The sequence below is a fragment of the Stegostoma tigrinum genome, chromosome 29 (assembly GCF_030684315.1).
Source record: "Stegostoma tigrinum isolate sSteTig4 chromosome 29, sSteTig4.hap1, whole genome shotgun sequence".
Taxonomy (NCBI): domain Eukaryota; kingdom Metazoa; phylum Chordata; class Chondrichthyes; order Orectolobiformes; family Stegostomatidae; genus Stegostoma; species Stegostoma tigrinum.
The window spans coordinates 19,843,505-19,867,211 of NC_081382.1; the positions used below are offsets into that span (position 1 = coordinate 19,843,505).

Sequence of the window (23,707 nt, forward strand, 5' to 3'; positions counted from 1 at the left end):
ATGGTGTGAATAACTTTTTATTTTCAATTACAGTGAAGGATTGCATGTTATATTACATATACATTCAAATTTGAATATGGCAGAAATGATTAGGGTTGCCATATATCTTGATATTTCAGAAGTAACCTATTAATTCTAGGACACACGCTTGTTATAGATATATATTTTTATAGTTTTTTTAATATGAATTGCCACCAACAAACAATAAAATGAAAACAGCGGCATCTCTGACCTGTCAGGTGTGCCCTGGGCTTCTCAACGATGTCCAACGGTTGTCCTGGGACGGGGAATAAAAGGGATAGTTTTGTCAGCACCACGGAACTCATTCCACGGTAAGAATACACTAAGAACCAGCTTTTTAAATGTAAAGTTTATTGAAAAAGATACGAACCAATCACTTCGGATTTCTGTGGTCCAGGCTGAAACAAAATAAATGGGAATTATTAGAAAGTTGAGTACATTATGAAAACGTTGCTTGAAACAAAGGGGACTGTCAATGTTGGAATTCTTTGGCTTGTGTTCCACTTTAACTTTAATGCCAAACTAAAAGATAAAATGACGAGCAAGAATGGCGTGTTACACTTTAATGCCAAGCTAAAAGATAAAATTACGAGCAAGAAAGTGGCGTTATAATCAATGCCAAGCTGGATCAACAGCACATTTAAAGTTGGCCAATGCTGTCAAGTTTTAAGAGAACATTTAGGATGAATGTCGAGCTTGAAGGGTTCAGCGCCAAGCTTAAAATGGCAAACTTAGAATTACCGCCACCGTCAGTTTGTTGATGCAGCTCGTTAGAAACAAAAAACAGAAATTCCTGGAAAAGCTCGGCAGCATCTGTGGAGAGAAATCGTTAGAAAGTCGGAGTGAGGAGGAAAGTGTCTCTCTCTCTCTCACCTTCTGGGGAGGCAGCTGTTTGACCAGTAAGTAAGCACTGAGCGATGCGAGCAGGAAGCAGCAGCTCACACAACATGCGAGCGCCAGGCGAGTGCGCCGCCAGCGAGTATCCTGTAGCTTCACCCCGGCCGCTGGCCCCATCATAGCTACGGCGTCTTCGCCCCTTGCATCCATCGTATCCGTGAGCCTTGTCTCACCGGCGGTTCTAGCTTTGCTCGGAGAGGTGGCGATTTGATGTGTGCCTTTAGCTTCCCCGACATATAAACTGGAGCTTTCCAAAGGAACTGTGACGTGGGGAATCCGTACAGGGAATGCCGCCTACGATACGAAACTCGCAGCAAACTGTGTATGTGTGTTTTTAAATGTTGCATTTTAAATGGTCACCTCTTCCCCCTCCGCTCCCGAAGTGAAAACCTGGAAAGTCCCTGCAGCAGGAACTGTGATCAATAAACAACAACAATGTAGTTTACAAACGTCCCCAGACTGACAGTACAGCAGAGGCCATTCGGAGATAACAGGCACCAAGAGTGAAAGTATTGTCTTCACATCAAATAATTTTTCAAACACCCACATGGGTCTTCTTACACTGTACTAGAAAGAGTAGCGAGCGAGGGGGAATTAACTTTCGGGTTCCTCATACCTTTACATAATTATTTATTTTCCCGTTGTAATTGAAAAGCCCGTTTTAAAAAATGTTTTGGTCTCCGCGTCAGTCTCTATCGTTTTCCAGTTCTGCTTTTGTTTTATTCCGGAGAAGCCCGAGCTCAGTTTAGCATTTAATAGGCACGCACATGGCAGTACATTTAGCGAATTGAAGGTTTCCGATTTTCAGAATTACGCAAGCATGAGGGCCTTGTGTAGAGGGAGTGGAATGTTCTGCCCAGAGCAATAGCCAGGGAGAGATTTCAATAGACGTTCGACATTGTAGGCGACTCCACTCACCGGACAGTGAATCAACAGATGATTTTACGCAATTAGTTTACGAGAAAAGACTCCAGATGGGGTGATCTGGAGAATGTCCTTTTACTCAGTTCTTTTGATACACAACTTGTGACCTGAAAGGGTGGCGGCCACAGGTTTAGCAATTAAAAGAAATAACTGAAAAGAAAATAAATTATAGGCCTGCAGGGAAGGAGGAGGGTGTGGGGACTAATGAGCTTGCCATATATTGAAACAGGCAGAAAGAGGTCAATAGTCTATGTGATTCTATAAACTATACGAAGGAAATTCTTCCTGACAAGGAATGGCTGTAATAGAAAACCTTGCGCAGTTCACAGTGCGTGGTTTGAGGAGGATATTGAATAACAAAAATCATTTATCTTTGTTTCAAATTGTGGTATGACAAGTCAAAAGGGAGGCGCATGTTCTATATGGCTAATTGCATGTTCGACTAATCATAGGAAGGAGCACATGGATAGAGATTTGATGCTAGGTAGAGGTGATGAGTTGTGTATTTTTCAGCATTTTCTGATGGTATTTTAGGAGCCATAACATTTATTTGTAAGCTTTTTAATATTCTGACTGTGTTTCAAATAATGCCCTTGAGTTTGTCTTTTGATTCATATTTCCCGATTCGATCACAGAATTTGTACCATTGTTTTTGAAACTTAACGCTTTTTTATATTCAACAAAAGTACATTGATTAGTGCTAGTAACCTTTTTCCGCTTCGGAGCCCATCATTTCCATCATCAGCTTGTGCACTATCGTATAAACTCTGCTTTACCTAAAAATTATTTCAATGGCGGAATTCACGAAGAGTATACAGTATTATTTAAGTGTTAACCCATTTCAGTATATTGATAATAAATAACAAGCTTCATATTTATTTAGCATTTGCCTTACACCATATTCCAGGCAATGTGATACCTTTTTATATTTAGCATTTTTGTTTGGAATCTAGTATTTGCTCAACACAGACGATAGTACATGATTAATTCAATCACATGAACAAAGTGATTCTGGAGCAGCTCATTGTTTCAGTGCATTCCGTGGCTTTCCATGTGGTAAATGTTGACTGTGAAGTGAATGAGTACCTGGCAGACTTGCCGTTGAAGTAGCTTGCAGTGTGAAGAAACTGAGAGCAAGCATCACCTTTGCAATTATGATGGAGATAGTTAAGTTAGATTTTCGTATTTGCAAGTTTACTGAGAAAGTATTCACGTGAATCAAAATGTTGTGTTTATTTAAATGTTTCGCTGGAAATATTCTTTTATGTACAATTGGCGAAACCTTTTGTCTTAGATATAATTTATAAATGTGAATTAAACTTTATTTTCTGAAGAGAATCGAGCTGTTTCTCTGAGCAACAGTTGGAAAATTTAAAAATGAATTACAATGTCATTTTTAAAAATATATTGCTGAGGACACTTTACGATTGAAAATAAACATTAACCTCTCTATATCAATTACTTGGTAGGCTTTTTTCTTTATTTTGCAGAAATAACTGTGAATCCAACTCTATTGACATTAACAGTATGTTGCCTAAGTTGGTAAACAAGAAGCTGACATCAATCAGCATTACAACTTGTCTGACCACTACATCTGATTTTCTAAATGGACGACAATACGTGCAACATTTGTGAGGATGTATAACTTAACATTTGTTTATACTTGGTTTTGATTCTGCACTTGTACCCGTGGATTTTGCAGTTTGGGTGGGTGGTGAATGGCTATGATTAAGCATCTGTTTTGGCTTCTTTGCTTGTAAAGGCACTTGTGTTTTTTCTTCTGCAGTTATATTTACTTTCTGTGAACTTGTTTTTACTATATAATTGTGCTGCTTCCTGCAACTTTTGGGGTTTTGATGTTTAGTTGAATGTATTAAAATAGAAAGTTTGTTTTCATATTTTTGTGGTGAATATCATGTCTCTTTAATTTTCTTCAATATTTTTTGACTAAACCTTGTTTAGTCTGCAACTAGTGATACATATTTATATTGAGGTGTGTACTTGAAAATGTGTTATTATTGAATGCTGTTGATTTGATAATTTGTTTTTAATCTCTTAGTTTGTCGATGTATGATTTGTGTTTTTTTGGTGTGTCTAATTTTTTAGGTTTTCTTGTTGTCATGCCTTGCGTTGACGTTTTGACTGCCTACCCCTCAATAGACAGTTACTATAGATAGAGTTGGTCAGGCTATCTATGATAAATGGAGGGAGCGCATTAGTTCATATGGAATTAATCCGACTTCCTTAATCTAACACTAATCATTTGTAATGCTGTATGATATTTGTGGGGTGAGGGATGTGTGGTTCTGGACTTTTTTCACATAATTATCTTTCAGATTGTTGATGTAAGTATTTTTAAATAGCTTTTAATTTGACAAGATGGTAAAAATGGGTATTTCAAAATTGTTTGTTCAAAGATGTTTTTATAAGTTGACCAAAATGGCAAGGCATTACCTCTGATTATGCAGAAATTCCATTCCAAAACACATTTTAAATTGCATTTAGAATTAGGCAAATGATGGTGTTGAGATCTTCACGTCACCTTCTGGCATATTTTTTATCCTATTGCAAAAGATCCTTGAAAAACGTTGTTGCTTTCATTTGTTAATTTCTATTGACTCTTTTTCTCATTTCCTGGTTAATTTAGGGAAAGTTTCTATTGATTCAAAGTATTCTTCTTGCCTTTCTCACCAGGGTGTTAAGAGGTAGGTAACTTTTAATGGTGATGACTTTTTTTCTTTCAATGATTCTCAGAGTGAAAATATATATATATATATATATATATTCTGAGTTTGATTCAATGTCTTGTAAAACATAGCACTCCAGCAGAAAGATTTGTCATTTCTGCTGCTAGAAATTTTCTAGTTTAGATCAAATTTGTTGCTGAACAAAGAGACCTTGGGCTGCAGGTTCACAATTCCTTGAAAGTGGAGTTGCAGGTATATTTAGTATACTTTCCTTTATCGGTCAATGCATTAAATATAGGAGTTGAGAGGTCATGTTGCGTCTGTACAGGACATTGGTTAGGCCACTTTTGGAATATTATGTGCAGTTCTGGTCTCCTTGCTATAGGAAAGATATTATGCAACTTGAAAAGATTCTGAAAAGATTTGCAAGGATATTGCCGGGGTTGGAGGGTTTGAGCTGTAGGTGGTGGCTGAATAGACTGGACCCATTTTCCCTGGAGCATTGGAAGCTGAGGGGTGACCTTATAGGGGTTTATAAAATCATGAGGCGCATGGATAGGGTAAATAGATAAGGTCTTTTACCCATAGTGGGGGAGTACAAAATGATAGGGCATACGTTTAAGGTGAGAGGGGGAAGATTTAAAAGAGACCTTAGGGGCAATGTTTTCATGCAGAGGGAGGTGCATGTATGGAATGAGCTGCCAGAGGTAGTGGTGGAGATTGGTAATTATAACAATTGTTATGTGTTTGGGAATAGGAAGGGTTTAGTGAGGTTTGGACCAATGCTGAGAAATGGGACTAGATTTATCTAGGATATTTGATCAGCGTGGATAAGTTGGACCAAAGGGCCTGTTTCGTATTGTACATTTCTATGACACTATTACTCTAAATTGCTGCACTGTCAGCAGTTTAATTCTGGAATGTATCTTTATATACCATAGTGCTACCTTCTGTTTGGACAAGGTAAATGTTGCTTATTTGTGGTTAATTGTCATTGGAAGGACAAGTCCATTTTAACTCATGTTAATGCTATAGCTGTGTGTTATAACACAGTTACATATCTGATGTCAGCTGTGACTCAGTTGATTCAACTGTTGCCTTAGAACCAAAGGTTGCACTTTCAATTCCCATTACAGAGACATGAGAACAAAATCTAAACTGCCACTTCAGTGCAGTGTCAAGGAAATACTGCACAGTCTGTGGGTGTAGTAGCCCACATGAGATGCTAAACTGAGCACCCATCTGTTCACTGGGTGGCCATAATGATCCCAATTTCACAGAAAGATTTCTCCCCAGAACTTTTATCACTGAAGCTGATGTTATGCTCATTTATCACTGTGATTTGTGGGAGTTCATAATTCAGGCAGTGCAGTTCAAAATTTCTTCATTGACTCTAAAATGTTTTGGGATATTGTGAGATCAGGAAATATACAATGCAAGCACATGTCCTTTTTTCACATTTGCTAGGCGCTGGATAATTACAATGGTATCAGTTAACTCAGTTAAACAGTTAAATGTTGTTGCTCCTCAAAGCACTATTTCATAGAATCCCTACAGTGTGGAAGGAGGCCATTTGGCCCAATGAGTACTCACTGACCCTCCAAAGAGAATCCCATCCAGACCAGCCCCCACTACCCTATCCCTGTAACGTGCATTTCCTGTTAATCCACATAGCCCTCCCATCCCTGGACACTATAGACAATTTACCAAGACCAGTTAACCTGCACATCTTTGGACTTTGGGAGGAAATCAGAGCACCTGGAGGAAACCCACACGGTGTTGGGGGCGGGGCTGGTGGGGGAGTTGTGCAGATGTAGATAGCCAACATGCATTCAAACACTTTCTTGTTTTTATGGAAATAGATTTATTGGCAACCACAGACTGCCTCCCCACTTCCTTGTTACAGGTACTTCTGGGAATTTTCCATGTATTTAATATCTTCGTTTTGTTTCGAACTCCTGTTGTACACTCTAGTTCTAATTAACAAATATTCAAAGGGAGGTTATTGTACATCTCTATCTCTGTAAGTTTAATGCTGTGAAAACTTTCAATCATCTTAGCTGCCTGGATTCCAATAACTGTTAGTGTCTCACACACCTCTGTTACAGGACATTCCTGGACATAATGTACAAATGAGAGTTTACAGTACAACAATAAAATTGAGTTATTCAGTAATTTTTCCCTTCTTCCATTTCTTCTCTGATTGAATTCTTTAATCTTTAACATTCAGGGGAGCACATGAGAATTGGGATTTGAGGAGAAGGTGTAGAGAGTGCTGTTGTGAAGTCGTGATATACAGAAGAATGTGTTTCCTGAAAATTGTGCAGAATTTGTCTGTGGGGAAGCGATGTTTTATCTTCTCACTGTGGTTTTCCTGCCTACATTGAGTTTGATTGACAGACTGAAGTCCTTCCAGACTGGATGAATCTAAATGAGAGAAAGTCAATGTATTGTGGAAATGGCAGAGATCAGAGGAGAGGCAGTCCGGAGTGTAGAAGGGACGTCAGTGATAGTCTGGAGGGGGCATTCATATTTCAGTGGGTTAGGGGTTCAGGAGCCTTCAGTGTTGAGCAAGCGTGACCATCTCCAACCACAAGAATGACCATTTCCAACAAGAGCAAATTTAACCACCAACCCTTGACATTCAACAGCATAACCCTCTCTGAATCTCCCACTATCAACTTTTTTGCGGGGGGGGGGTCACTATTAACTAGAAACTGAACTCAACCAGTTGTAAAAATACGGTGTTTACCAGAACAGGTCAGAGGCTTGAAATGTTGTGCTGAGTAACTATCTGCTGATTCCCCAAAGCCTGTCTCACCATCCACAAGGCACCTTGTCAACACTGTGATGGAATAGCTTCCATTCACTTGAATGGATATATCTTAACAATACCTCAAGAAGTGAGGATAATGTGAGGATAAAGCAGCCCACTTGGTGGATGTCCCATCCAACAATTTAAACATCTATTCCCTTCACCACTGGTGTGTTCAGTTAGCAAGATATGCTCAGCAAATCACCAAGGGTCCTTTCAGTTGTCCTGAAATGAATGTTTTGTTGCTTCCAAATAGCCAGTCAGCCAGTTTCAGAGCTTCTAAACTCATAATCTATACTACATAGAGCAGAATTGTCCAACTGATGGCCTGTGGCTCATACTGCAGTCCACAGAGGAGTGCTGTGGGCCACCAGGCCATTCAACATACAATTAAGTGTGACTGCATAGCTTCACAAGGAGATGGCAAGAACTGCGGATGCTGGACTCAGAGACAACACAGTGTGGAGCTCAAAGAATACAGCAGACCAGGCAGCAGAGGAACAGGAAAGTTGACATTTCGGGTCGGGAAGAAGAGTCCTGGCCCAAAACGTCAACTTTTCAACTCCTCTGATGCTGCCTGGCCTATTGTGTTCTTCCAGCTCCACACTGTGTTGTCTCTAGTTTCGCAAGGAGCCACACCTATGATCAGAGGCCATTTCTTTCCCATGATAGCTGCTGCTGTGTTACTAGTCAACCTGTTGCAATGGAAAAAGTCTTCGAGTGAAGGAGAGCAAGTGGGGTAGTGTCAGAGATAATGGGAACTGCAGATGCTGGAGATTCCAAGATAATAAAATGTGAGGCTGGATGAACACAGCAGGCCAAGCAGCATCTCAGGAGCACAAAAGCTGACGTTTCGGGCCTAGACCCTTCATCAGAGACCTCTGATGAAGGGTCTAGGCCCGAAACGTCAGCTTTTGTGCTCCTGAGATGCTGCTTGGCCTGCTGTGTTCATCCAGCCTCACATTTTATTATCTTAAGTGGGGTAGTGTGTCTGGTTTCACTGAGGCATACAACTGACTGTATATCAGCAGGACTGGGATTTTCAGGTAGATACTGGCATCAGAAAGAGGGGAATGGGAATCAGGCTGTCAGGGTGGGAGTGGAGGTGCATTATGGTTGGGGATGTGGGCTGGGAGTTTGTCATCAGTAAACTGAAATTCCCCAATCTACTTCAGCATTGAACATCTTTTCTGCACGTTGATTGGTTCATCTTGCACCAGCCCTGATTGGACTTCTGGTCAGGACAGTCTAACACATTTCAAAAACAAAGGACTGCCAATTGGCAAGTGTTTTGAGTGATAGAAAGTGGAGTTTTATTATCCATCCAACCCGAAAAAAAAGAAAATGGAAGGTCAAACACAAGCACGCAAACAGGGGTAACATGCTTACAAAGTCAGGGGAGTGCAGGAGTCTAGTACCAAAAAGAATGTAAAGGCAGTTGCAACTTAAAATGTTTAGAGTCCTAGAGTTGCAAAAATTAAAACTGAATCCAACTCTTTTGCTGCTGATGGAAACATCCCTTGGAGTGGTTAAACTGCAATTGTCCTGAAATGAATGTTTTGTTGCACAAGTAGCTTTTCGTCAGCCAGTTTCAGAGCTTGAGAGAGAGTGAGAGACAAGATCTTTCAATATCCTTGCTATTATCAGACCTTAACACAGTGTGGAGCTAGAGGAACACAGCAGGCCAGGCAACCTCAGAGGAGCAGGAAAGCTGACGTTTCAGGTCAGGACCATTCTTCAGAACACTTTTATCTCTGACTCCAGCATCGGCGGTTCTTACTATTTATAATCAGATCTTGTTGCTTTCTATTCCTTTTTGCTGAAAGGTTGCTGCTGGCCTACCATGCCATTCTGGACCCTGGTGTCTATGTCATTGTTTCATCTCAAGCTGGCTATTTGTAGATTTTTTTTAATATGATGTTATCATGCAAGTGTAAGATAGACAAGAGATGAGAATTTCTCAATGCCTCACTGAATTTCACTGCCTCTTGATAAAAATATTAATTCTGATACAGCCAATTTTTGTATATTCTGTGTGGATTCCCTGAGTTTGTCACTTTTAAGAAGATGTTCACAGCAGCCACTGTAGATGGGGTAGGTTTGTAGGTAGGACACCTTTGTAGGTTATTAGTGTCATTTTTAAAAACATTTTTAGTGTCAAGTAATAAAGTCAAATCTTGAAAGTTGAATAATTATAGTCCAACTTGCCTGCTGTCATAACAATGGTACGTTTTATTAATTACTCATTTCAATGATGAATTTATTGTTTTACATTTTTACCTAGAAATATATCTTTACTGAGTTTATTGACTTGTTCACTGAGCTGGCTCAATTTCATTCAGACTCTTCATCACCATGCTAAGTGATGAAACTTAGCATCAGTGAGGTTTCTGATGAAGTGATGTTGTTCTACTCCACTTGGAATTTATACTGCCTGGTCGCTTATGGTGAATACTGTCATTTCCAGCTTTGTTCTCATGCCAAACATTACCGGAAATGACACAATTCACCACAAACGACCAGACAGTATAAATTCCAAGCAGCGTAGAGCAACATCACTGATGATGTCACCTAGCATGGTGACAAAAATGCCTGAAAGAAATTGAGCCAGCTCGGCAAGCAAGTCAACGACCTGAGTTACAATTCTAAATATATCTTTACTTTTGTGGCAAACCTTACCTTTCTAAAATTTGCTCATTTACCCCCTCCCCTGCTGCCTCCAAGTGTGAGAACGATTGGAACTGGTTTCCTCTGTGTGAAAAGGTTGCCTCATCCAGAAGGTCAAGCAGATGTGTGGGAACATCATCATCAGTGAGTCACCCTTTAATCAACAGACCATCCTGACTTGGAATAATATTGCTGTTGCCTCACTGACGTAGGGTCAATGGCCTGGAGCTCCCATCCTAACTCTTGGGCTGCAGCGGTTCAAGAAGACAGCTGAGTCCTGCTTCTCGTGCAATTAGGATATACAATAAATGCTGGTCCAGCTGGGGATGCACAAAATCTGTAAATGAGTTTAAAAGATGTTTTAAGTGCCATTCTGCAAATATAATTATAAAGTTAATCAAAACACCATATCGGAAGAAGTAATTTCCCCATGTGGTAGATAGACAGGATGGAAACAGACCCTTTGACCTAACCAGTCCATGCCGACCATAATCCCTATCACTTCAGGAGTGGCTATTAATTTGTTTTAGGAAAGAAATTCAAGAAATGTGTTGTGACATTGAAATACTTGCAGAAATAATTGAATATTTTATGAGACATTATGATACTAATGCAATATCTGAAACTATAAATGGTCTGAAGAAATATGCAGATTATGGTGGTGAATTTATTTCTTGGGCATTTCCCCTAAAGACACTGGTTAGGCAACAGCTGCTGACATTTTTCTACCTTTTTTTGTTTATCCCATGACTTTTCAGCTTGTTTTAAAGATTGAGCAAGTTGGATACACTCATGATTCTCCACATTGAATGTGCTTTTCTCTTGCAGTGTGATTTTGAGATTAAGTGGCCCATACTGGAATTTCATGTTGCAGGATGTTCAATATAATTAACTGCTTCAAGATTGAATGTCCTTCAGAGATTATGAAAATGCATGTGTTCTGATTAAAGTTTACAACATGAAAACTGTAAAGATAAAATATATTGTATGCAAAGAGCCCGCATAGAATGGTTATAAAGTGCTAGGTTTGAGATGGTTTAGCTCAGTTGGCTGGATGGTTGGTTTGCAAAGTTGTACGACACCAACAGTGTGATTTCACTTCCTTCACTGGCTGGGGTTACCATACTCCTTTCCAAATTCTTCCCTCTCCTGTGGTGGTCCTCAGGTTGAATTACCACCAGTCATGTCTCTTTAATGAGAGAGCATTCCTATGGTCTCTAAGGCTATAGTGATATATGTACAAATTAGAACAAAGAACAAAGAAAATTACAGCACAGGCACAGGCCCTTCGGCCCTCCAAGCCTGCGCCGATCCAGATCCTCTATCTAAACCTGTCGCCTATTTTCCAAGGATCTGTATCTCTCTGTTCCTTGCCCATTCATGCATCTATTTAGATACATCTTAAATTACGCTATCGTGCCCATGTCTACCACCTCAGCTGGCAACGTGTTCCAGGCACCCATCACCCTCTGCATAAACAACTTTCCATGCATATTTCCCTCAAACATTTCCCCTCTCACCTTGAAATCGTGACCCCTAGTAATTGAGTCCCCCACTGTAGAAAAAAGCTTCTTGATATCCACCCTTTCTGTAACTCTCATGATTTTGTAGACCTCAATCAGGTCCCCCCTCACCTCTGGCTTTCTAATGTAAATACTTCTAATCTACTCAACCTCTGTTTATAGCTAGCACCCTCCATACCAGGCAAAATCCTGGTGAACCTCCTCTGCACCCTCTCCAAAGCATCCACATCCTTTTGGTAATGTGGCGACCAGAACTGTACCCAGTACTCCAAATGTGGCCGAACCAAAGTCCTATACAACTGTAACATGACCTGCCAACTCTTGTACTCAGTACCCCATCCGATGAATGAAAGCATGCCGTATGCCTTCTTGACCACTCTGCTGGGTAATCCTGTTTATTTTAAATTTCAAATTTGGTATAAATTCTCACAATTTCCATTTCTATGCCCAGTCACTAATATTTACAAACTGCAAGATTTATTGTGGGCATTCTTTTATCAGCCTGTTCAGAGATGCTATGACACACATCCGGAGCAGGTGGGCCTTGAAACCAGGCTTACTTGGCTCAGAGGTACCACTTCACCACTAGTATAGTATGTTGATCATACAGTATGTAAGTGATGTTTGAATGGTTCGTGTCTATGTTCCCATGTCAGGATACATATTGGTTACTTAAACTCAGTGGTCAGTTTGGGCTGACTTCTTGAAATAGTTCACACTACCTCTATGTTTTATGCTCAACTAAAAGCACTTTATTTGGAGTCAGTCAAAGCTCAATAATGTTTTTGCCTGTGAGGCAGAAGTTGTATCTTCAAGACCCACTCCAGAACTCAAGCTGACATTTCAGTACCTTGTGAGAGTGTTAAACTGTGAAATTTTGGTATTTAACATTAAATGGAAACCATTACACTTACAAAACAGGTCATAACAGTACTAGTTGGTCTAACTCACACAAACTGTTGCTTTAGGAGGTAATCGCACCACTATAGTGGAAATAAATGTTGCCTTTGCCTACAATACCCACATTTATAGAGTCCTACAGCATGAAAAAGACCCTGCAGCCCAACTTGTCCATACCACCTAAGTTTCAAAAACTGATCCAATCCCATTTGCCTGCATTTGGCACATATCCGTCTAAACCCTTCCTGCCCAATGACTTCAACAAATGTCTTTTAAATGGTGAAGGGGAGGCAATGGCGTAGTGCTTTTATTGCTGGACTGTTTAATCTGGAGACCCAGATAATGTTCTGGAGACCGAGGTTCAAATTCCAGCAGATGGTGGAATTTGAATTTAATAAGTATCTGGAAGTAAGAGTTTAACGATGACCATGATGAATCTGTAGTTGATATTTGGGAAAAACCCATCTGGGTCACTGATGTCTTTTAGGGAAGGAAACTGCCATCCTTACCTGGTCTGGCCACATGTGATTCCAGATCCACAGCAACGTGGCTGACTCCTATTTGCTCTCTGGGCAATTAGGAATGGGCAATAAATGCTGTCTATCCAGAGATGCCCTTATCCCATGAATGAATAAAGTTTTAAAAATTGTATCGCCTCGACCAATTTCTCTGTCATCTTGTTCCAGAAATGCACCACCCTCTGTGTGGAAATGTCGCCCATCAGGCCCCTATTAAACCCCCTCTCATCTTAAACCTATGTCCTCAGGTTTTGGCCTCCCCCACCCTGGGGAAAATACCTTATTCACCTTATCTATGCCCCTCTTGATTTCATAAACCTCTATCAGGTCACCCTTCAACCTACTACACTCCAGGGATATAAGTCCCATTCACAAATAATGGTAAAAATGCAAACTTTTAGCACAAAAGCAGTTCTTATAAGAGTCATAGTTAACTCTATTTCTCTCTCCACAAAAGCTGTCAGACCTATTTAATACTTTCAGCATTTTCTGTTTTTACTTCAGATACAATTTGCACTGGACACCATTTTACTGAAAGCATTGGCACATTGCATGGCGAGTAATCACAGAAAGTATGCATTTTGGAGCTAAAAGGTCTATTTATTACCATTTCTTGATCAAACACAGCTAGAAACTTGTTCAGCAGCTCGAAGGACCATTCAGTCTACTTCAGAATAGTTGGATGACACCTTTGCCAATGGCTAGGAAGGTGACTGTGGACACTAAGTTTTATGTTTCAGGCTCCTTCCAGGATAAACCCTTGAATATTTGCCACACTTTCCGACCAGTGTTGGATTAGGAAAGTCACTGAGGCTTGCAATTCTGGGGGAGATAAAGACTTTCCATTCTTTACAGATTGAACGGATATGTTCTATGAAGTGATGCTTGGTCTCCTCAAAATTTATATCTCCCTTTGTTCTGAAAGCATGACTGAGAGTCCCAGTAGCCTTATCTTAATTCTCCAACCTGTTGACAACTGACGTTCTTTTCTCATTTCACTTATCCAGCCTCAGGAAAGCCTGAGGAATATCTTGTTATGTTTTGACTGGACAGCTCACAGCCTACTGGACTCAACATTGAGTTCAGCAGTTTCCAATCATAATCTCTGCTCTGTTTTGTTTTCTTTGCTTATATTGATTTTTTTTTCCACCACAACTCCTCTAGGCATAACTTTTGTTACTTTGGTTCTTTTCTTGCCTGTCACTATAGATTTTGGTCCTGGAGGATGACCTCTTCTATCATTCAGTTTTGCCTGCTTTTTACTCTACAATGGTCCCAGTCCAACTCAGCCTTGCTGACAACCTACTACATCTCTAACTTGTCCCAGCTCTGATGAAAGATCACCCACCTGAGATGTTAACTCTGTTTCTCAATCCCCTCAAATGGCGCAGTAGGCTGCTAAGTATTTTCTTTTCTGCTTTTGTTTTAAGCAAAGCATTTTTGCTTTTAAATGTTGTTGATGAGTGGATATGTCACTGATTGTAATCTCTTTTCCTCAGCATGAAAGGTTGTACAAGGCAGAAATATGCATCAGCTTCCTGTGTGCCATTCTGGGCATTTAGACAGTTAGTGTGCATGAAGGCTGCACAGCCACATTTCTAGGCCCTCACATTTGAATGGATCTCACATGGTTATCAGCAGTACGGGGAAAGGAAATAGTTTTCTAACCAACTTTCTACTGACTTTCAACTCTACAAACTCTGATCATAGGGGAAAGTCAGTATCACTTCTCAATGTATTATATGTATATAATAGAAACAAAGTCATAACAGTAGGTTTTGAATCAGTCAGGTCATTTTTTTTCTGTTTGGAAAGCTAGAAGAGGTAACTAAGTATGTGTGAAAGTTTATGAATAATCAGTTGCAAGTTACAAGCATCACAGTTAGTCGTGGCATTGGCAAAAATTAGAACAACAGGAATGACTCAAAAGATTACATTTATACTATACATCAAAGCTCATTCTATTTTATAGCTCTTCATATATGAAGCGGTTCATTCGCACTACGTTCACCCTGAGCTACTCTCTCTATATGCAACAAAAATTACCCTGATGCTGATCATGTCTGTTCAAAACAATCTTTGGTTTTAATTTGTTTTAGGTTAGTTCTGACTGATCTGTGGCATTGATCATGGGTGCCTGCAGCATCAATTTTGCTTGCTGTTTTCAAGTCCCTAGTTCTTGCTTTTGGGGTAAAACTCTGTGTTTGTTTAAAGTGTACTCTGAATGTGATCAATGAGCATTTGATACAAGTCATATATACAGACTAGCAGAGGCTTGATTGCCACACAGCACCTAATCTTTAAATCAAAATGAAATTGCTGGAGAAATTCAGCAGGTCTGGCAATATTTGTGGACAACAAGCAAAGTAATGTTTCAAATCCAGTGAACCCTCTTCACAATTGATTGTAGCTTGGAAAAGGTTAGTATAGAAGTTGAAGATGGGGTGGTAAGGCACAGGGAAGGGTAAATGATAGATGGAGCACATAGAGAGAACAACAATTGACAAGATAAAAGAATGGATAATGTTGAGCTTGGGAGAAAGGAAATCTGCTAATGGAGACCATTAATAAGTGAAAATGGGTTGGAAGTGATGAAAGCAGCCCATGTGTTGACAAGAGATAGTAGGAACTGCAGATGCTGGAGAATCTGAGATAAGGTGTCAAGCTGGATGAGCACAGTAGGCCAAGCAGCATCAGAGGAGCAGAAAAGCTGATGTTTCAGGCCTAGACCCTTCTTCAGAAAACAAAAGTTCTGAAGAAGGGTCCAGACCTGAAACGTCAGCTTTCCTGCTCCTCTGATGCTGCTTGGCCTGTCGTGTTCATCCAGCTCTACACCTTCTTATTTCATGTGATGATGAGGCTTGGTGTGTGAGGGTTGGGGTGGACATAGAAGAAGGCTCTGAAATTATTGAACTTGATATTGAATCCTGAAGACAGCTGGATCCTCAAGTGGAAAATGAGATGCTGTTCTTCCAGCTTGCATTGAGCCTCGCTGGAGCACTGCGGCAAATCTGAGACACAGATGTTGGCCAGGAAACATGGTGATGTGTTGAAGTGGTAGGCAACAGGAAGTTTCGGGTCTCTTGCAGACAGAACATAAATGTTCTACAAAGCAGTTGCCCAGTTTGCATTTCATCTCCACAGAGTAGAGGCGATTACGTTGTGAATAGTGAATACGACAGACTAGATTCAGTGAAGTGCAGGTAAATCAGAGTGTGACCTGGAAGGTGTGTTGGGCCATTGGATAGTTAGGAGAGGGGAAGAAAATGGCATGTGTTACACCTTCTGAAATTACATGACAAGGTGACTTGGGGGTGTGGGGAGGTGTTCGGAGGCGTGGACCAGGCTGTCCCAGAGGGAACAGCCCCTGCAAAAGGCTAATAAGGGAGTGGAGAGAAATGTGTGTCTGGTGATGGCATCCTGCTGGAGGTGGTTGAAATGACAGCTAATGATAGTTTTGATGTGGGCATTAGTGGAGTGGCAGGTGAGGACCCGGGGACCCTGTTGGTGTTGTGGGAGAGAGGGAGAGAAGGGTGTGAGCAGATGATTTTCTTTCCACAGATGCTGCCAGACCTGCTGAGTTTCTTCAGTTATTTCTGTTTCCGTGTTAGATCTCCATCATCCACAGTTCTTTGTTTTTGCTTAATTTTTGAACCAACGTTTATTTTCAAATATTGCTGAAAACAGTCAACATACTCTGACTCAAGATTTCTCCTACAACAAAGCAATAAAGCTAATGATTTATGCCAAAAGGAGCTTCTAAATAGAAACCAGTAAATAAATAATTTATGCTCAGGAGGGATCAGATGTTTTTCTTAGTTTTCTAAGGCCTCACTGCCAGCTGTCAGAGTCTCTTGATCAATATTGTGGACATTGTGATAGAGATCATGTTATTATTATGTCTGTTTTAGTATTGGATTCTGTATAAATAGACTTAAGTACATTTAAGAAATCAATGCAATGATGACTTTTTGACAATAGATTTTCAGCCCATGAGCATTTTTTAGCTTTTCTTCTCTTGAAAGCAGTACTAGCAGATGGCATCTTGTATCATTCTATCCAGGAATTGTTTTTTCATAGTTCTTATTGACTTCAGTTTTTCCAGAAATCTTTAATGTTTCACTCAATCGAATACTGCTTTGATGTCAAGGGACACTTCTAAGGTGAGAAAGGTGGGTCTCAAACCGATGTCTTAACCTTACGTGGAGACAATAAAATGAAAACTTTGTTAGCTCACTCTGCAACAAGGAAAATAGTTCAAAAGATAAAACTGGAGCCAAGCATTGACATGATTATAGAGGTATTTCAGGATGCTCAATAAAGAAGTATTCCTCTGAGAAAGAAAATCTCTGGAAAAATTTCACTATCTGTGAATAATAAAGAATAATAAATAAGAGTTACATAATGCTATTAATATGAATGGTAGGCCACAAGATTGTGAAACCATGACTAAAAAACAAATAGAGAAATAAGAATATGAGAGAAAACTAGCATACAAGGAAACAGAATAAAATACATGAACATCTCAAAAATAGTAGAAAATCAAAATGCCATTAGAAAACAAGAAATGTGAACTAACCATGATCACAAGAGAAAAAGGTGCTAGTAAAATGGATGGAACTAAAGATTGATCAGACCCCTGGACCAGATGTTCTGCATCCTAGGGTCTTAAAAGAAGTGACTGTACTGTTGGTTAATCCATGTTTTAATTCCTTAGATTTTGGAACTGTCCGGTGATCAGAAAGCTGCAGGTGTAACTCCTGTGTTCAAGACAGGAGGTAGATAGATTGCAGGAAACTATAGACCAGTTAGTCTGATATCTGGGAAGACATTAGAAATCTTTATTAAATATATAAGAACTAGGAGCAGGAGTAGGCTGTTCCGCGCTTCGTGCCCGCTCCGCCATTCAATAATATCATGGCTGATCTTTTCGTGGACTCAGATCCACTTACCCACGTTCTCACTGTATCGCTTAATTCCTTTATTGTTCCAAAAAAAATCTGTCTTAGCTTTAAAAACATTTACTGAAGTAGCATCAACTACTTCACTGGGCAAGGAATTCCATAGATTAACAACCCTCTGGGTGAAGAAGTTCCTTCTCAATTCAGTCCTAAACCTGCTCCTTCTAATGTTGAGGCTCTGCCCTCTTGTCCTAGCTTCACCTGCCAGTGGAAACATCCTCTCTACTTCTATCTTATCTATTCTCTTCATAATTTTATATGTTTCTATAAGAGCCCCCCTCAATCTTCTGAATTCCAATGAATATAATCCCAAACTACTCAGTCTCTCCTCATAAGCCAACCCCCTCAACTCTGGAATCAACCTAGTGAACCTCCTCTGCACCCCCTCCAGTGCCAGTACATCCTTCCTCAAGTAAGGAGCCCAAAACTGCACACAGTACTCCAGATGTGGCCTCACCAGCACTTTGTACAGCTGCAACATAACCTCTCTGCTTTTAAACTCAATCCCTTTAGCAATGAAGGACAAAGTTCCATTTGCCTTCCTAATTACTTGTTGTACCTGCAGACCAACCTTTTGTGATTCATGGACAAGGACACCCATACAGAGCAGCATGCTGCAACTTTTTACCATTCAAGTAATAATCCCTTTTACTATTATTTTTACTTTTACTATAGGATCAGGACATATAAAACATGATGGTATAATTAGGCAGGGTCAACATGATTTTCTGAAAAGGAAATCATGTTTGAAAAATTCATGAGAGCATATTGACAATGGATCAAGCAGGGTGGATAAAGGGTAATCAATTGATATAATGTATTTGGATATCTGAAAGACATTTGTTCAGGTGACACATAAATGGTTTTTGATAAGAGCTCATGGTATTGGGAGTGATATATAAATGTGGATTGAAGTTGCCAAACTAACAGTAAACAGAGTTATCGTGTAATTAACGTGTAATTTTCAACTTAGCAAATTGTGAGTAGTCAATTGCTATAGTGGAAAAACTAAATATTATTTAAATGGAGAGAGATTCAGAATGCTATAGTATGGAGTAATCAAGGTGCCTGTGTACATGAATCACAAAAGCTAGCATCCAGCTACTGCAAAATAATAGATTGTTTGCCTTATTGCAATGTAGGTGCATTTTATTTCTCATTTGCAGGATATAGGCATAACTGGCAAGATTAGCATTTGTGGCTCATTATTAATTGATCTTGAGAAGGTGACAATGAGCTGCTTTTTTTATTTGCTGTAGTTTGCAGGATATAGATACAGGCACAATACAGTTAGAAAATGAGTTCCTGGATTTTGACCTTACGGCCGTGAAGGTGTTCCAATTTGAGATGTGCAACTTTACAATTCTATTAGAGTGATACAGTCCTTCTGCTGTACAGTATAAAAACAGATGCTTCAGTCCAACTCATTCATACCAACCAGATATTCTAAATTAATTGAATCCCATTTGCCTTGAAGGGGAATTTGCAGATGGTGGTGTTTCCATGTATCAGCTGGTCAAATATTTTTGGGTGATAAAGATTGCAGGTTTGAAAGGTGCAGGTGAAGGATCCTCAGTGAACTGTTGTAATGCATCTTGTAGATAGCACTGCATATCCATGGTGCAGGGAGTAAATGTTAAAGATGGTGAGTGGGATGCCAATTTCACAAACTCCTTAGTCCTGAATGCTGTTGAGCTTCTTGAGTATTTTTGTAGCTGCACTCATCCGGGCAGGTGGAGAGTATTTTAACACACTTCTGATTTGTGCCTTGTAAATAATGGACAGGCAGAGCAGAGACAGACGAGTTAGTTATCACAGAATTCCCAGCCTCTGACCTCCTTTAGTAGCCACAATGTTGACCTCTCTAGTCCAATTCAAATTCTGCAAATTAGTAAACCCAGGATTTTGGTAGTGGCTAATTCAGTGGTGGTAATACCATTGAACATCAAGGGGAGAGGTAACTTGCATTGAAAGCTACTTGCCAGTTACTAGCCTAAGCCTGGATATTGTCAGGACTTGCTGTATGTGAAGATAGACTGCTTCTGGATCTGGGGAGCATTAAGCAGTGCTGATCATTGTACAATCACCAGTGAACTTGCCCACTCTGACCTTTATGATGGAGGGAAGGTCACTGATGAAGCACCTGAAGATGGTTGGGCCTAGGACACTACCCTGAGGAACTCCTGGGACTGAGATAATTGAACGTCGATAACCATCACTGTTTCATTTTCCTTACTTTAGGAATCATTTAAGCGTTCATTGAAAGTTCACTAAGCCTAATTGCTGTGATGAGGTGGAAGTCTTATGCAGACAGATGGATGGGTTGGGCTTATACTCATTGAAGTTTAGAAAATTGAGAGGTGCTTTCTTTGCAACATGTAAGGTTCTGACGGGTCTTGACAGGACAGACAATAAATGAATATTTCCCATCATGGAGGAATCTAAACTATGGCAGTCAGTTTAAAATTAAAAGGTCACCCATTAAAGAAGGAGATCAGGAATAATTTATTCTCTTGGAGGATCATCAGTCTTTAAAATTCTTTTCCCTAGAAAGGAGTGGATTTATTGAATGTATTAAATGCTGAGTTGGACAGATTAATGATCTACATGGGAGTCAAAGGTTAAGGGAACAGAAAGGAAAATGGAATTAAGGCAATGGTCAGGTAAACTATAATCTTATCGAATGATTGAGCAGACCCAGTTGGCTGAAAAGCCTGTGACTGCTTTTAATTCTTCTGACCCAAGCTCCGTATTGCAGTTTTTTTCATTTATGATTAAATTAATGTTGTAATGCAATGAAGGTTTAAGTGACCATGGAGAAGTCCAAACTGAGTAGCAATGAACAGGTTACTGCTGTGTGTGTGCCATTTACAAGCATTGTTGATAATACCTTTCACTACTTTGTTGAATGTTAGACGTTTGTGGCGGTAATTATTTTGTTTTCATTTGACCTGCTTCTTGTGAACAGGACCTAGCTGAGCAACTTTCCATCTTGTTAGGTATATACCAGTCCAGTGTTGTAGCTCTACTGGAACATTGTAATTAAAGGCACGGCTACTTCTGGAGCATAAGTTTTCAGCAATTAAGCTGGGATATTGTCAGGCTTAAATTTGTTTCTGAATCTAATGCCTTCAGCTGTTCTTTGATACCTTAATGGATGAATCCAGTTGACTGAAGACTGACTTCTTTAATGTTGTGGATCTCATGAAGTGACTGAGATTGTTCATCCACTTAGAGTTTTTGTTTGAGGATTGGATTGATTTATTGGAGCCAGGGTGATTCTTCTTGCTTGCTATTGTGCATTCCTCATTCAATCATGGTGGGCCTCCTCTGGCTTGATAATAATGGTAATGTGAGGGATTTCCTAGGACACCTGGTTACATGTTACGGTGGAGCACAATTCTCCTGTTGCCAGCAGTCCACAGCACATCATAGAAGCCCAATTTTGACTTGCTAGATCTATTGTGAAGCTATCCCATTTAGATTAATACAACACAGTAAAGGATTATGCTTCCTCAGTGAAGGTAGATTTCATCTTCATGTTCATTCCAACCAAGACTTTCACGGATAGTTATTTCCGTATCAAGTGGATCAGTGTGAATGAGATCAGACAGGCTTTTCCTTCTTGCTGGTTCTCTCACTATGTGTTGCAGGACCAGTCTGATGGTTGTTTCCTTAGGACACGGCCAGCTTTGTCACTGATGATGCTACTAAGCCACTCTTTGTGATGGTCATTGAAGCTCCTTATGCAAAATGCATGCTGTGTCTTCTGCCTCCAAATAATGTTCAAAGGGAGTACTGATTTGCCAGCTGAGAGAGGTCTGTAGGTGGGAAGCAGCAGGCCATTTCCTGTCTGTGTTTAGACCCTCAATATTATACTTAATGGCTCACAGTGACAATATATATTTGATTTGACGACTATCAGGGAATTCAACATGTGACCATGAGAAACTTCTGCTGAAAAGGGTATGTGCAAGGGACAGACAGAAAATAAATACTCCTTCAGAAAACTAGTTGAGCCACAACTTATTTTCTCTTGGCAAGATTTCAAGTCTGTGGCAAGGCTTTTTCACTTGGCTGTGTAATCTGGAATTTTTTGCTGTAATTTCTTTAGTAGAAGTGAAACTTAAATGTTAAGTTTGATAAAGATCAGCATATTATGAAACATAAAATGGCTGCTGTTTAGAATTTGAAGCAAAGCAATAACTTATTTGTATTGTCACTGGCCCTGGTAATCTCGTGACCCAGGCAATGTCATGGGGAACTGGGTTTGAATCCCACCATTGACTTTGAAATAAATAAAAATCTGGAATTAAAAGTCTGCCAATGTCCATGAAATCACTATTGACTGTGTAAAAACTTGCTTGGTTCACTGATGTCATTCAGGGGAGGGAAAACCTCTGTCTTTACTTGGCCTGTGACATGTGACTCCAAGACCATAACAAAGTAATTGACTTTTAGCTGCCCTCTGAATTGGCCTAGCAAGCCAATCAGTTGTATTAATTGTTAGAAAGTGTCAGAAAAGGAATGAAACCAGACAGAGCATCTGGCATCGAACCTAGCCACCATAAATGACAAAAGCAAATTCAACCCTACAAAGTATTTCTTTCCAATATCGGGGGATGCGGGGTGGTGCACGGCTGTATAAATTGAAAGTGCAGGCTCACAGACTAGTTAAGCAACAACATGACAGTCATCTTCATGGAATCATGTCTTATAGACAACACCCCAGTAAAGGTCATCAAAACACCTTGGAATTTCCAATCCCATTATCAGGATAGACCCAGCAGAGGTGGTGCTGAAGTGTTTACAGTCAGGAGCAAGTTGCTACTGGAGTCCTCAACATTGACACTGGATATCATGAAGTGTTGTGGTATCAGGTCAAATGTGGGCAAGGAAACCACTTGCCATACATACTGCCCCCTCCAAACCCCTTGCCATGTCCTTCCATCCCTACCCCTGATTGATGAAGCAGTATTTTGCTATGTTGATCACCGCTTGGAGGAAGCATTTAGGGTGGCAAAGGAACTTGACTGACTCTGAGGTCTTTTATGTCCATCACCATGAGCGGCTTGGCAGTACCGCTACTGATTGTGTTAGTGAACTCAGAAAGGACAGGGCTACTAGACTGAATCTACGGAAGGTAATGAGGGAACCAACATAGTGAAATGTACCTGTATATGACAGTTTTAGTAAAAGTGACTACTACACAGTCCTTTTGGAAGCTGAAGTTCCATCTTCACTTTGGGATTAACCTGCATCTTGTTGAATCACATTGACTTCAAACAGATCTCATAATTGAAGACTGGATATCGCCAAGGCACTGCAGACTATCAGTAACAGCAGCATTGTACTCAAACACAATCTGGAACTATATCTTCCATCATTTCCTCCACTCTGTATTACCGTCAAGCCAAGAGATCAATCCTGGTTCAATGAACAGTGCAGGAGGGTATGTCAGGAGCAGCACCAGGTTTGTCAAAAAATGAGATGTCAACCTATTGAACCAACAACACAGGTTCCTGCCTGCTAAACTGGATACGTAACAAGTAATAGCCAGGGCTAATTGATTCCACAACCAACAAATTAAGATCTAAGGTCTGCAGTCAAGGAGCTCAAAGAACAAAGAAAATTACAGCACAGGAACAGGCCCTTTGGCCCTCCCAGCCTGCGCTGATCGAGATCCTAAGTCTAAACCTGTCATCTATTTTCTAAGGGTCTCTATCCCTTTGCTCCCTGCTCATCCATGTACCTGCCCAGATACATCTTAAAAGACACTATTGTGTCTGCATCT

The 23,707-nt window shown here is 40.1% G+C and overlaps 1 protein-coding gene across 4 annotated transcripts in view; it reads right to left on the reverse strand.

Moving 5' to 3' along the window:
• LOC132205981 (tumor necrosis factor ligand superfamily member 15-like) overlaps nt 1-1,870 on the reverse strand; it is a 31,125-nt gene extending 29,255 nt beyond the window's left edge. For 3 of the 4 annotated variants that reach the window (XM_059638176.1, XM_059638177.1, XM_059638175.1), the window contains exons 1-3: nt 763-1,870; nt 392-419; nt 233-277 (exon numbers count right to left, since the gene is read on the reverse strand). In XM_059638176.1, the coding sequence (XP_059494159.1) occupies nt 233-277; nt 392-419; nt 763-1,068 (379 nt within the window). In that variant the 5' untranslated portion in view covers nt 1,069-1,870. The remainder of the gene's footprint in view (nt 1-232; nt 278-391; nt 420-762) is intronic. The other variant, XM_048558868.2, reaches the window with a different exon arrangement.
• Nucleotides 1,871-23,707: the final 21,837 nt, after the last annotated feature.